General features: G+C 46.9%; 1 protein-coding gene across 3 annotated transcripts in view; it reads left to right on the top strand.

The window, feature by feature from the left end:
- Window positions 1-1,297: 1,297 nt before the first annotated feature.
- The window catches only part of LOC116938784 (activin receptor type-2B-like), a 79,476-nt gene continuing 64,890 nt past the window's right edge, over window positions 1,298-15,883 (top strand). For all 3 annotated transcript variants that reach the window (XM_032946408.2, XM_032946407.2, XM_032946406.2), the window contains exon 1: window positions 1,298-2,945. In XM_032946408.2, coding sequence (XP_032802299.2) covers window positions 2,786-2,945 — 160 coding nt within the window. In that variant the 5' untranslated portion in view covers window positions 1,298-2,785. The remainder of the gene's footprint in view (window positions 2,946-15,883) is intronic.

Genomic DNA, 15,883 nt, shown 5'->3' with positions numbered 1-15,883 from the left:
CACCATCATCACCACCACCATCATGATCATCACCTCCACCATCACCATCATGATCATCATCACCACCATCAATCACCACCACCACCATCATCACCACCTCCACAATCATCACCACCTCCATCATCACCACAATCAATCACCACCACCATCAATCACCACCACCACCTCCACCATCATCACCACCACCATCATGATCATCATCACCACCATCATGATCATCACCTCCACCATCACCATCATGATCATCATCACCACCATCATGATCATCACCACTATCAATCACCACCACCTCCACAATCACCACCATCATGATCATCACCACCACCTCCACAATCACCACCATCATGATCATCACCACCACCATCATCACCACCATCATGATCATCACCACCATCAATCACCACCACCACCATCATCACCACCACCACCATCACCACCATCATCATCACCACCACCTCCACAATCACCACCATCATGATCATCACCACCACCATCAATCACCACCACCTTCTTCAGCCATTTTGGAGGCGACAAGGCAAGGAAGAGGTGGCTAGGGATGGTGTTATTGCGGGAGAGACATAAGTGAATAAATAACATCACAACGCAGAAGCAGCAGCCCTTGGATATCCGCCAGCAATAGCGCTCGGATCTGGCACGGCGTCAATTATCGTCTCGTTTAGCGGCACCGCCGCCGGTGTTTTGATATTATTGGTTGCGAGAATCGTAGATGTGGCTGGGAGGAGCGGGTGACCCGTGGTGTGTTCGTGTGGAGTGTCTTTGTGGGTTTTGTTGTTGTTGTTGCTTTGAGTGGCCGGGACATGCAACTGCTCCTCCGTTTCACGTTGGCGACATTACAACAACGACAACAACAAATGATATGGGTTATGGAGAAGACGGAAAACCGAACAAATATAAACAACTCATGATCCCCACCTCTGGGGAGAAACGAGAAAGGGTGGAGGGGAGTGGGGTTATCGTTTTTATTGTTGACAGCTTTGTAAGAGTTTTTTGGTTGTAACACAGAAACTTCTGTATGTTAATTGAAATATATTTTAAGAGATGGGGGGGGGGGGGTGTTTATCTTGTATTTGGTTGGAGAGATGGAAGTGTTAAGAGAAGTAATATTTAATCAAATCCACCGACTTTACTCAAATTAAACTCCGCGTGTGCGTGTCTTGTGTGTAACACGCCGAGTTCGGCGGGGTCACTTTAAGATGCTTTTCTTGTTCGTGTTTTTGTTTGTTTGTTGCGGTCGCACCCGATTCAAGAGCCGAATGGCTCACGGGGCTACACCACACGAAGCCGAACAAAACAACAGCGGCGCGCACGAATTCCGTGACCCTGTCACGAGAGAACGCCGCCACCACCAGGGCCCTCCACGACGACGAGAGGCGACACCTTGGGCGCTCTAACGAGACTCGGTACCGGTACAGAGGTAAAATAAAAACCTCCACCACCACCCTCGTTAGACAGCAAGGCGAGAGAGACAGAGAGACAGCACGACTACTGTTGCGATGCGCCTGTGGGTCGAGTGAGTGTGGAGAGAGGGAAGAAGGTTGTTGTTGGTGGTGGTGGTGTTGTTGGTGGTGGTGTTGTTGTTGGTGGTGTTGTTGTTAGTGGTGGTGATGGGGGAGCACAAGAGGCTCCTCCATCGCTGACCCTGGGCGCCAGGGGTGGGGAGGTGCCGCCGCCGCCGCCGTACGGATTCGACGATGACTCCCCGATGCTCTCGCTACGTTCGCTCCACAATAAACAACAGCAGCAGCAACAACAGCAGCAACGACAACAGCAGCGACAACAGCAACCGGCGGCATAACGCATAATCGGCAACGCTGCAATTGATACCGATATGTTCTCGTTGCGTTGTGTGTGTGTGGTAAAGAATAGCCAGCGGTGTGTATAGCGAGGATAGTGGAGCCCGCTGATGGTGGCCACGCCACGGAACAACAACAGCAGCAGCAGGAGGAGGACGACTGCAAGAATCGTAGCGGCGCCGTGTCCCGACCGGGACGGCAACCTCTCTCCATACTCATCCCGCACGATACTTAAACTACTCTAACACGGCTACTACTGGCTGCTTTGTGGGCTCACCACCACTATCACGCCACCACTACCACAACACTACCACACCACCACACTACCACTACCACACTACCACTACCACAGTACCACCACCACTACCACACCACCACTACCACAACACTACCACACCACCACCACACCACCACCACCACACTACTACGACTACCACCACCACTACCACATCACTACCACGCCACCCAACATCGCCTTTCGCCGCCGTCTCTTCCGATCGCCACCACCGGGGCCCGCCGCTGTCCCCGGGGGTGGGGGGAGGTTGGTGGGGGTTGGGGGAGTAAAAAAAAAGAGAGAACGAGAGAAGACAACGAATCCACGAGAGAACGAATCCACGAGAGAAGACGACGAATCCACGAGAGAAGACGACGAATCCACGAGAGAACGAATCCACGAGAGAAGACGACGAATCCACGGAGCCACCAACCACCAAAACCACGCGCGCCGCCGCCACCACCACCACCTCCACCCCTCCCTCCTCCATCTTCATCCCGCCTCTGAACATCTCTCAGCAACAACAACAGCAGCAGTAGCAGCAGCAGCAGCAAGAGAAGCAGGAGTGTGGAGTAGCAGCAGCAGCAGGAAGAAGAAGAGAGGGAGGAGGAGGAGCTGAGCTGTGCGAGTCGTCGCCGTCCCACATCATCATCAGCAGCAGTGCGTTGTGACGCGGCGCTGCTTGGCAGGGCTCGCCATGGCGAGCTGCCAACAGCAGCAGCAGCAGCGGCCGCCGCCGCCGCGACCACGGCCACAGCAGCCGAGGCGGCACCCAAGCCTCCTCCTCCTCCTCATCATCACCACTCGACTCCCACTGTTGTTGCGACCCATGCTGCTACTGCTGCTGCTTCGGCCAGGTGAGAGACGAAGGCGGCGGCGGCGGGGTTTGAGGGGTTTGAGGGGTGAGGCGACAACGAGGGTAAGGCTGTGGCTGTCTCTGTCTGTCGTCGTCTTTTTAGTATTCTCGCTCCACTGCGTTGCGCTTCTTAGGAACGCTTACTTTGACAAAGCGACTTGCGACGTGCTTTCATACAGCAGTCTGTTACATACTACTACTACTACGGTCCATATACAAGACCACAGTCCATACACAATAGTACAGTACATACACAAGACTACAGTACATACACAACACTACAGTACTTACACAGGACCACAGTCCATATACAATACTACAGTACATACACAATACTACAGTACATACACAACACTACAGTACATACACAAGACCACAGTCCATATACAATACTACAGTACATACACAAGACCACAGTCTATACACAACACTACAGTACATACACAAGACCACAGTCCATACACAACACTACAGTACTTACACAAGACCACAGTCCATACACAATAGTACATTACATACACAATACCACAGTCCATACACAATACTACAGTACATACACAATACTACATACAGTACACACACAAGACCACAGTCTATACACAACACTACAGTCTATACATAAGACCACAGTCTATACACAAGACCACAGTACATACACAAGACCACAGTCCATACACAATACTACAGTACATACACAAGACCACAGTCTATACACAACACTACAGTATACACAATACAGATTATACACAACACAGACTACAGTCCATATACAAGACTATACAGTCCATACACAACACAGACAACAGTCTTGACACAAGACTACAGTTCATACACAAGATAGATACAGAGATTACAGTCTATACAGACTGCAGTGAGTACGCAATGCTTGGAGGGAGTGTGTGTGTGTGTCTTGGGCTGCTATATACGTGCGTGTACACGTGGTGAGTGTGTGTACACGTGGTGAGTGTGCCCGGTGTGGTGAGTGTGTGTGCACGGTATGGTGAGTGTGTGTACACGTGGTGAGTGCGTGTGCACGGTGTGGTGAGTGTACACGGTGTGGTGAGTGCATTGCACGGTGTGGTGAGTGCGTGTGCACGGTGTGGTGAGTGCGTGTGTGCACGGTGTAGTGAGTGCGTGTGCACGTTGTGGTGAGTGCGTGTGTGCACGGTGTGGTGAGTGTGTGTGTGCACGCAGTATGGTCGTGTTCTTTGTTGGGATAAGCTCGCCAATAGCACAGCGACTCGCTTCGCAAGTGGGTCCAGCATGAAAGCATTGACTTTCTTTGTCTCCACGTGCAGCAAGCGTGCGGGTCGTGCACCGCACGTGTGTCCGTGTCGTGCACGTGTGTCCGTGTCGTGCACGTGTGTCCGTGTCGTGCACGTGTGTCCGTGTCGTGCACGTGTGTCCGTGTCGTGCACGTGTGTCCTTGAACCGCACGTGTGTCCGTGTCGTGCACGTGTGTCCGTGTCGTGCACGTGTGTCCTTGTCCCGCACGTGTGTGCTTGCACAGCACGTGTGTCCATGCATCGCACGTGTGTCCGTGTCGTGCACCGCACGTGTGTCCGTGTTGTGCACGTGTGTCCTTGAACCGCACGTGTGTCCATGCATCGCACGTGTGTCCATACATCGCACGTGTGTCCCTGTCGTGCACCGCACGTGTGTCCTTGCACCGCACGTGTGCTTGCACAGGACGTGTCCCTGTCGTGTGTCCATGCACCGCACCGTGTGTCCATGTGCGTGCACCGCACGCGTGTCCATGCATCGCATACGGATCGTGCACAGCACACGTGTGTCCGTGCACAGCACACGTGTGTCCGTGCACCCCCCCACACACGCGTGTCCGTGCACCCCCCCACACACGCGTGTGCCTCCGTGCTTGTGTACCACACAAGCTGCACCGCGACCTGCCACAACTCAGACATGACGGGCTGAGAGGGGGAATGATCTTTGTCTTCACAGCGCTGCACGTCCATGAGTGCTGGACTGTGTCAGATGTCCGTGTGTACGGTGCCGTCTATCACGTTGTGCACAGGGAGACCGTGCTCGTTGTTGCCCTACTGTTCCACGAGTAACATTCACGTACTTTGTCCCAACACTGGTCCACGTACCGGTGGTCAGCATAGGGCAACTTCTATGCTCCCCTCGTGTGTACCTTCTACGCCAACCCCGCATTGACCGGCGCGGTGAAGTATGGTCAAATAACTCCCCAACGAGACCTGCACCATGGCAGTGGCGATAGTACTGCCATCCAGCATTGGATTGACAAAAGGGCTGCACTGCAGTATAGAATGTTGTATACACAGTAACTGCATACCCACAACGGTGTGCAGGGGAGAACGTGTTTACATAATGTATGGTAACACTGCGCAGACAGCACCATGCATACTAAATCTGGGATCTTTATGTGTGTGTGTGTGCTATACTGTGATCTAGTGCATGTGCATCAAGATGTGTACACGTGTGTGTATGTACACGTGCAACACTATGCATACTAAATCATGGTTATTTACGTATGTGCTTAGGTACACACGTGGTTGTGCACACCACGTACACGTGTGTTAGGGAGTGTAAGGTGATACGGTGAACACCGTTGTTTACAAGAACAATACTTGCCTATGAGTATATGAATATCCAAGTACGTGTATAGTACAAAGTATATACTGGGTTGAAGAACGATGTACACTGGACTTGATGGACGTGTAGGCTGAACTACTGCAGTGCAGGTGTGCAATATGCAGTACCATAATGTCACTCCCACAAAGCCTACATAGTGTGTATATATTCACTCTACACCATGGTATGGACAATATACCTTAACCACGCAGGTTAGTGCGGGGTTGAAGTCAAAAGGAAGTTCGTTCACAACAAATGGTTTCTTGCTGTACTGCCCTCTGCTGCCCGCCGCGTAACCCCGTGACCTTTTGTCACTGTGCCCTCCGTTGTTACATAAGGGTGTGCAATGCAGCAGGCAGTGCGCGCGCATCCATTGTGTACATCTCCTGTGACCATGCACCGTAATACCGCTCATATATTAAAGTCGCCCTATATTATTATTGCCCGCAACGTGGCCCGGCATTTGTCACGTCTCGCAAGCATCAGCGGAAGCTTTTATTTTTTTGTGTGTTGAGCCTGGATAGTGCTTGCTTGGATGGGTGACTTGACGACAATGCAGGCAAGTGGGCTTTCTTGGCCGTAGGGATTGTGTGGTGGCGAGATGTTATATCTCTCGCCTGGTATACAGGAGGGTGTCGTGGGTTCTGATCCTGACCCGGACGACGGTGCCTGTGTATTTGGAGTCTGCCGTGTTCTCTCTTTCTCTCTGTCTCTTTCTCTCGCTACCCGTGGTCGTGTGGATTTCTCTCCCGGTCCCGCCGGTGTTTACCCCTCCACATTTCAAAATCGTAACTTCAACTGGAGGAATCCGACGAGATGTAAAACTGCTCGCGTGCAGTAGCTTTTCGTAGATGTCCATTTAGAAAAAAATGCGTTCAGATTATTTGGCTGCGACAGATTTCCACGTGATACGCCACTTCCTTGAGTTGTCATTTATGGCCAGGTAGCTAATGAAAAATACTTTTAAAAAAATAGCAGAGGTCAGCGCGGCAAAAAACTTGATTATCCCTGCACTGACATTATTTCAATGCTCCTCAATTCACTTTGCTCCCACCCCCACCCCTCTCAACGTAAAGTATGGTGAGACGACCCCTTACCGGGCCATGTGCAGCAGGCCCCCCAAATCAGCAGTGGATTTTACACGAGGCCCTTGTGCGTGCACACACGCCACGCGATGGTTTGATTGTCTGCACGGAGGAGCGGTGGCGCTAGTGGTCGGCGCAACTGCTGCTACGAACCTGCTATCACACCGAGTTCAAATTCCCGCTCACGGCTATCATCTGAACCGGTCGTCACTGGTCTCCCAATTAAAAAATAAACACCAAAGCGTCACAGAAAGCAGGGCTGAGCGTGGTTCCGGCCACACCTCCCCCCCCCCTATTTGTGCCTTGTGCTTTCCATCATAGGTGCTCGCGAGCACATCACTCGAGCCACAACAGCCTGTGGAGGCTACACGGGGAATGATCTTTGCCGGGTCCCCCTATCTGGAACTCTTGCTGCGTTAAGGCGGGAACACCACATGGGCTGCGAAAGAGAGAAGGAATATAAATAATTAAACTCGTCTTTTGTTGTGCCCGATGCTGCTGCTACTGCTGCTGCAGCCCGAATGTACGTGTGCTTTTTGTGTAACCATCATTCGCCTTTCCCCCCCCCCCTATCTCTCTGTGAATAAATCACGGCTTGGCTATGGCCGCCTGTCTAGCAGTGGATAAGGTCATGGTCGGCAATGATGCAGATGTTCACACGCTGCGCACACGTGCTATTATTGTGCGGTTCATTTGCATGGCATCTTCATTAGCCATGACCTATTCTGCAGTGGATGGATGATGGGAATGCATAATGTTGCAGATATATTCGGACACATTACAAACGTGTTATCGTCGTACACGTGTTACAACATCGTTATCATTAGGCATGGTCTATGCAGCAGTGGCTACATCATAGCTGAGGATCACAATGCAGATATTCACACCGTGTACGTGTCGTGTGAACATCATCATCATTATTGGCCATGATGTATCTCGCAGATCATGACTCGTGATTGATGTGTATTTAATACAGTGCTGTGGTGTGCATAGATGATGATCCCATGCTAATGTGCATGAAATGTGTGTGTGTGTGTTGAGGCATATTTCTGTTTTCTTCTCCACCCCTCCATGCATTTGGTCATGGAGGGGTTAGTTGACCGTATGTCACTCCACTTGACGCTGGTGAGTGTGGACTGATGGCGTGGAGGGCACAGATGCACCTCTGATTAGCGCGGTTGGCTACGTATGGCGCAAAAGAAGTTCTACTTGCATGTAGACGGGGGTGCCTGGAAGTACAGTGCAACAATGGATTTTTCTGCACTGAATCCTGCTGCCCACATCACAGGCCTGCAGGCCCTCATCCAGCAGTGGATTGTCAAGAGGACTGTACATGTGCGTGCATACACGCACTTTCTGCCAAGTCACGCCCATACATACACACACACACCCACACCAAGAGTACACACGCATGTGTATACACCCAACACTTGTATGACTGTATCTGTAAGGGATGGCTATCATTGCTGATTGTGCTTAATGTACCACTGTCGTAGTGAATGCAGTAGTGCAGTCGGGGGTTTGTATTGGCCGCTTTGCATTGTGTCGATGGGTGCGCTGCGTAGGTGTTACGCGCCGTGTGTGATGCACAAAGCCCTGTGTGCTGACCCACTAACATTATTTTGTTCACTGTCGGCCAGCATCATGCGAGTGCTGCTGACCACTTCTACTCGCGTTGTTCTCTCCAGGGGGTGAATTTTATCTCTCGATATTTTCTGTAACGCTGCTCGGTTGACTTGGAGGAGGGGTTCTTGGCATAAGGCACTACTACCAATACAACATTGCACCCATGAAATAATACGATTGAACCCTGTTTTTGGGAATGCCGCATTATGAAGCATATCATAGAGGCAAGATAACACTAGATTAATTTGTTGTGCCAAGATATGTGTTCTCGAATGGCTTTACGGACTGGTTGAGTGGAAATTGAACACTGTCTCTTTCCCCAGACCATCTTGGTGGTGTCTCAGGTTCTAAACCGCTGCCACGATGTTCATAATTGACACTGGTGAGGTGGTTACAAATGTGGAATTACTTTATTTAAAAGGGGAAACGAAACCTAAAAGGATAGTACTGCATTAAACACCCCACAATGGAATTTTATGGTGATCAATTGGTACACACCCATAATAAGGAGAAAATAGATACATTTTATTTCAAAGCCTCCACGTGTCTCCAACCAATTTCAGTACATGTATGAAATATTTTTTTATACTTGTCCAATACAGCCAATCTGATTTGCTTACGACATTCCATAATGCCTACACTGAATGGGAAATATTGTAATTACGGCTCGTTTTGATGTTATTGGTGTTACTATTGCATAAGAGCTAAATAATGCAGTATGGTAGTAACACATGCATGCGTATTTTAGCATGTCGTATACAGTACTATACTAATATTTCTTCATACTTCTGTGATCTGGGGTGGAGTACTGGTGCAGTGGTTGGCATACTAACACAAGTGGAGAGTGATATCCGATCTGGTTCTTCCTCCACCCCAGTTCTTCCCTTGCCAGCGTGGTGAAGTATGGTTCAACAGCACAGGAGACGTGGAGAGAGAGAGACACGGAGACAGCCACAGAGACACAGAAGCATAAATACATGAAGCCACACACAGATACATGGTAATGCTGAGATATTCACACACAGACATACGTATAAACTATTTTTTTTTACCAGGTAAGGCCCACTGAGCTATATAGCTCTTTTTAAAAAGCGACCTGGCCACAAATGATAGCCCAATGAAGTAGCTTATCATGTAGAGGTTTATAGACGCCGAATACTGTTAACGCATATTTATGAATGTGGAGGGAAAAACCGGAGTACCCGGCGAAAACTCCACTCAGCCATGGGGAAAACATGCAAACTACAAATATACAAATGCCAGGGTCGGGATAGAACCCACGACCTTCTGTATACCAGGCAAAGTAGATAACATCTCGCCCATGACTAGATGAAGGCCTCCCAAAGCTGTCACCGTCTCTCTCTCCATCCTGCGATGTCATAATCCACTAAACACCTGCATATGAGGTCTGCGTCGATTGGCCCCTCTCTATGCGAGTATATGGGTCTCTATGTTTTTGTGGGATCGCTTGTGCATACTTGATCAAGTGCATGTGCCTGTGGCTGTATGTGGGATTATTAATTTATTTCAGGTAATGTATCTGAGCAGTGGCAGCCCTTGCAGTCTATTACTTTCACAAGACCCTTGATAGAGTGAAAAGCAAGAAGGCTGCAGCAGCCAATATAGTTTTGCAAAATAGCTTTAGTACAGTGTTGTAAGCTTTTCGGGAAAAAAAAAAACATTTGCCTGGTATTACATGTCTGGATATGTCAACAAAAAGTAAACCAGCATGAATAGATCTGCAAGAAAAGTGAGATCGTGCACACGTGTGTGGTCTTATGTGGATTTGTATGGATTTACATGTGCACTTTGTCCATAATAGTATTAGTTTATTTAACGTTTCTATTGTATAATCAGGTGAGAACTAAAGAGACCAGGATACTATATTTTGCAAGACTGATCTGGTGCATTAGTCTGCCATTCAGGGGCAATGATTGCTATGTCTAATTCCAATTGAAAAAAATTGTGACAATTTTTTGAATTTGGCAAATTTTGGACCCTGTCTCCGGGATGCAATGGCCTACTCCTGCGAATAACTTCAGGGGATCTTTAATGCCAACTGTGAAGCAAACGGCGCATAGTACTGATGTGTTATGGTTATTACAACCACAGTATTAACCAGGGCAGTCGCTGGATTCGAAGTGTGAACTTTGCAAAAAGCAGCGAACATTGGTACCGCTGGGCCGTGTCACCACATATATTGTGCGTTTGCTTATGCTAGTGCAATCTTAGAACCCCTGGTTTCTGGGCGGCACATTCGCTTTTGTATTTTTGTTTGAAAGGCGTTTGTAAAGGTTTTGTTTAGTTTTTGATCTGGTGAGGAAATATTGCAATAAACAAGGCATTGAAACGATCACATTACAACATGACAGTGCTTGTAAGTAATTTTTTATATTTGAGTGAATATAGTAAACTGAAATGAATGTGTTTTGTAAAGGCTTCATCATCCAAGTTAACATTTTAAAAGTCAGTGTCTCCATATTCAGACCTGCTTTTGGCTGGGATCATCTACGTTAGTGCCCCCGAACCAGGGGTGGAAATTCCACATTCATCTGGACAACCACTGGATTTCCCAGGGCATGTATGGAAAAATGAAGGGCTTGGTCACCCTAGACCAGTATTTGAACTTTGGACTGCCACAATGACATCTGCTAGATTAAATTAATGTAAATATGTATTTTTAATTTTTTTTATACATAGTTTGTATAAGGCACATAACAGTGCATGAATTAATTGTTTAAAATCAACCTGTTTTGCTCACGATATTGCCATTGAATCATTCGTGTAAAAATCAATTCCTTATATTTTATAAAAAAGTGTATGCTGACTAGATGTTATTGTTTCATTTAGGCGTATGGAGCAATCAAAATTATACAATGAAGAATAATCAACGAGATGGTAATAACAAGAGAAACAAAATCAGTTCCTAGGACAAATTATGACTGAACTGTGACAGCTCATTGAATTAACGGGGATGTTTTTGATGTATGTGTATCGCATGCATAGCATATGCACATCGACAAAAATGTTTGTAACATCAAGGAAGGCATCTCTCAAAAGCAGGTCCCTTGTGTGACCATTGTACTCTGCAGATAAATATATCTTGCACGAATAGCTTTTTTTTCACGGAGCAGTTGCATAAGAAGCAATTCAAGTGCGACCGACATTGTGATTAATTGGCTGTCCCTCTCCCCACCAAGAGCTTCTTTTATTATTTATTACGGTAATTAAAGTCGGATTAATCACCCTCATCGTCACTGGCTGACGGTGGCCACAATGTGTGCGCGCTACGCCAAGGAAGCTCATCGGGTGACCTCTCGCCACACGCTGCCGACACCGCACTTCATTTGACCTTTCGGCCTTGTAAATCGATGAATCGGGAGACACCGAAGTCTGGTGCTGTTTTTCGTGCAAATTCACATCTTATGCGGCCACCACACGTGTCACTGTTGTGTACATTTTCGATTATGGCTCCTGTGGCACGTTGCGGAGAAGATAAAAAAAATCATTCCAGAAATTGCGATTAGAAAAATTGCACCCTCCATTGTGTTTAAAAGCAGCACATTTTTTTGCTGTTTATCTTCGAGTGCGCCATTTACATCCAACAATTTTGGCACATAACACGTAGGTTTGTGCAGCCACTATAAGCAAATAATAGTGTACACATTTTAAAAAGTTTTGCTAGCTGACTGGCTCGCTGGCTGTCGGGGACAGACAGACGGTTGGTCACGTCTGAAGAATCTGCATATGTTGCTAGTTCGAGTAAAAAATCCAGGAAGTCATTCTGACTTCATTCTGACTTCCTGGATTTGTATTCTCACTGCCTCGATTTTATCCTGATGATGTTTGACGTAGAGATTGAATTGCTACATTTCGTTGTGAGAATTGTCCTTCAACTTACTGGTGAGCTGAATCAATAGTGATAAGAGGCGCGTTAAACGCTTGCACTCGTGACAATTTCGTTTTTCTTTGGCTATATCGGGTGGTGGAAGGGCTTCACGACACTTTTTGCCCGATAATTGCGTGGCCTCGCCAAAAACCCCCCAAAAAAATCAACGATCAATTTCGCCATTGTAATAATTTTGATTGCTCCCTTGCCGGCATCGGTGTAAAAATGTAGGCACCAATGTAACGGTTTCCTTTATTTAAACGCAGCCTTCTGTTGACAATTGGCAAGTGCTATGGCTTGTGCCTCTCTCAAGTCTAATTGCTTCATCATTCACGGGGTTTGCAGGAATGAGTGCTCTCAGTCTTTGTTTCAAGAATCCAGATCACGATGGACCCGTTTGTGCGTTTATCACAAGATGTTAGTGTGGTAAATAAAAAAAAATATATACCGTAAAAGGTATTGATGCCGGATTTATTGGGGAGAAAGCCTTTCTGATTATGGGGGTACCTGGCATACTGCAAATAATGAGTTACTAAATACCCATATTGCAATGTCAATATTTAAAACGTAATAACACTTCAAACGGCACTGCTGTACGATTAAGTCTGAGGCACTTACGATGGCCATGAAGCGCTGACGTTTACTGGATGGGGGAAGGCCAAAGATATGTTTTGGACAGGCATGACGAGTGCGTTTATTTGTAAAATAAATGTCCAATATACGTGAAAAACAACCTTACTGACCAGCATGAACTATGGTCAAACAACTGCTGCGACTGACACACCATGCAAGAGGCCTTACTCGAGCACAATGTTGACAAAGGGCTGTAAATTACTGTTTTGTAACAGTAGTTGGAAACTATAGTTAGCTGCCATTGTTAATACTATTCGAGTAACATTTTACTGGACTTTACTTTCAGTACATTACTTACAATGTGCCGCTTGTCAATGCAAATGCAGCATTGGATAAATATTGACACAAAGAGGGGAAAATATAATTGTCGGAAATTTTCACGGGAGGTATTAAATGAACAATAACAGCCCGGCAAAGGTTAAAAAGGCAAAGGCCTTTATTGTTCTTGTTAATAAAGCAAGCACTGTGTGCCCCTTTGCACAAACACTGAAACGTAATGTATAGCATGTGTGGGTTTTTTTCCCCTCTTTCCACTGATGAATCTGACAAAAATCGAGAAAAAAACCCCACCAAGAAGCATCTTAGCCCAGTGAAGTGGATTAGGCTGAGAGTGATAGCCGTGTGTTTTGGGGTTGCTCGTGGATGCGTGGGGCACGAGAGGCAATTCTGTACGAGGGAAGCATTGCGCAGTCTCTGCGGTGGCATTCATTCGCACGCGTACCGTGCTCGGCATTTAGTATTTGGAGTTCAGAGCCCCGGTGGAGAGGTTGAACGCAGTCGGTGCTGTCATTGTAGACACGTTTTTGCCACTGATCAGAGCCGTGGCAATGCACTCGCTGCCAAGCTGGTCACCAGGGGCCTGGCACTGGCTAGTCAACCCAATTAACTGAATACCACTGCCGGAGTGTACCATTCAGAGCACTGTCCAATGCTGATATGAGAAAGGGGGCAGCAAAGAGGTAAGCTCAAGCTGCGTCTTGCGTTTGTTACTTTCCGATGTGTTGTTGCTCTGGAGACGGCGAGATCGACGGTCGCTGTTTGCTTGCCGCGTTGATAGCATTGGTCGTGATTTCTCACTTAACGGAGTGGCCCGTGTGAATGCTGCCATCTTCCAACTCACTTTCCTATTGTTCACGTTTAAATCGCTGTACTCTATTGAACATATAGAACAGTACCGTTTCTCCAGTGATTGTGCTGAAATAATTCAACGTGATGACATTTCACACCTCCGATTAGCATGGTTGGCTACGCACGGTGCAAATGAAGTTCAACATACATACATACATTGTTTGAGATTTTTGGTTCTAACGTTTGAAAACTCCATATATCTAGTACAGTACTATATGATATGAAGTAAAGAAGTAAACGGTTATGTATACTCATGTAAGCATTGGGTCATTGGGTATATAAATTGGCCCTATAGACTTCCGACAAAGTGGTCCTTGTTTTATCCACTCCAGAGGAATGACGTTTTGTGTCAACCCTTGACCAGCATTTGAATTTTCAACCTTTTCATTCCGAGTTGAATGCTCAAACCACAGCCCTTGTTGAGTTGAATGTTCTCATCCATCCAGTTGCCCAAACCAATATAGTGAGTCTCTGAATGCATGTGCAGTGATCTGTGAACGTTTTTCCACCCTAGTATGTGAAACGGAAATGTCTATGAGCGTGGTTCCATAAATCATCAAAAGTCAACATATTGCTCACTGGAGACACGTCGATATTTTTCTAAATAAACTCCATGCCCATTGTGTTTCCTTTTGACCGTATGATTAATAGGAGATGTTCATCTCCATCCACGGGCTAACAAACGTAATAGCTCCTGCTGGGAAATGTCAATGCTATCAGACTCGAGGGATACATGCTTAGTGAAAATCTCTCCGCGTCGATGGTAGTGATGTCTAACCAAACCCAGTGTGGAAGTGATTTGAAGCGCAATAAAGAAAAGTTAGCTCCTTCCACCTAGTTGCACCATTGTTTTAATGCAATTCTAAGTGATGGCAGCAAATTGATTTGCAGAACTTGATAACAATATTCAGGCACAGGAACTTTGGTAAACAAATATACTACATTGAAACTGACAAGCAAATCACTTGGAGATAGTGAGATGTCCTTAATTAAAGATACCAAGTGAGCTGAGTTAAGTACAGCTGAGGTGGTCTTACCAGTGAATGGTTGTAAGGTCTCAGACATAAATCGGGCCAGTTTGTAGGTCGGTGAGTCAATGGTGGAGAAGATAGGACGGAGTGGTGTACCTTCTTTATGGATTTTTGGTAAGCCATAAAATCTGGGTGGTCTAGCAGCAGAGGGTTTTAAGGAAAGCCGCTTGGTTGGTTCGATTAAAGATGTCGAATCAGTGATGATATTGTTGGTTTTCGTAACCAGGCGGTTGGTAGGATCTCTTGCTTTTGGTATAGCTGCCATCATTAAGTAGGCCCTGAATTTGTTATTGTATGTAGTTTTGCCCATGATGACAGTGGCATTGCCCTTGTCGGCCGAGAGGATGACTGTCATCTCTCTTTTTTAGTTAGGAAAGCTCAAAGCGCTCATCCTTGCTGATGTTGCTAATAGGTGTCTTTGCGTTTTTGAGGATTGCAGCGATTTCCGATCTTGCCACGTCTGCAGGAATGTGTCCCAAACCCTTAAGGGCTACGTTAACCTGGGCAATGATATCATCAACTGGGATGTGTTTAAGGGTGACTGCGAAATTCAACCCTTTAGCTCGAACCGATTTTAGGCTGTTGGAAATTGGGCTGTTACTCTGATTGATAACAATCTTGTCACGTAACTTTTTAATGTGTGGATCTGGCTTCTTCTTGGACAGGAGGTTGAACTTGGAAATCAGGTTATATTTGCATTTACCTGACATTGAAGCGGCTGAAGAGGCTGTCATGTTATCTACATGGTTCCAATCAGATGTAGACATTGCAATCATTGAAGATTTGGTACAACAAGGACTGAATGCTGGTGTACCGGTCCTGGTTAAACACTGCCTCACCAATACTTCACCTGGAATGGAATATTCTACAAACAATTTGAAGGTACCCCAATGGGTTCTCCCCTTATCTCCAGTTGCAGCCAATGTTTTCATGG

This window comes from Petromyzon marinus, chromosome 4, assembly GCF_048934315.1.
Source record: "Petromyzon marinus isolate PM22_M1 ecotype Great Lakes invasive population chromosome 4, UKy_Petmar_22M1.pri1.0, whole genome shotgun sequence".
In the NCBI taxonomy this organism is placed as follows: domain Eukaryota; kingdom Metazoa; phylum Chordata; class Hyperoartia; order Petromyzontiformes; family Petromyzontidae; genus Petromyzon; species Petromyzon marinus.
This window is presented reverse-complemented; position numbering and strand designations above follow the sequence as displayed.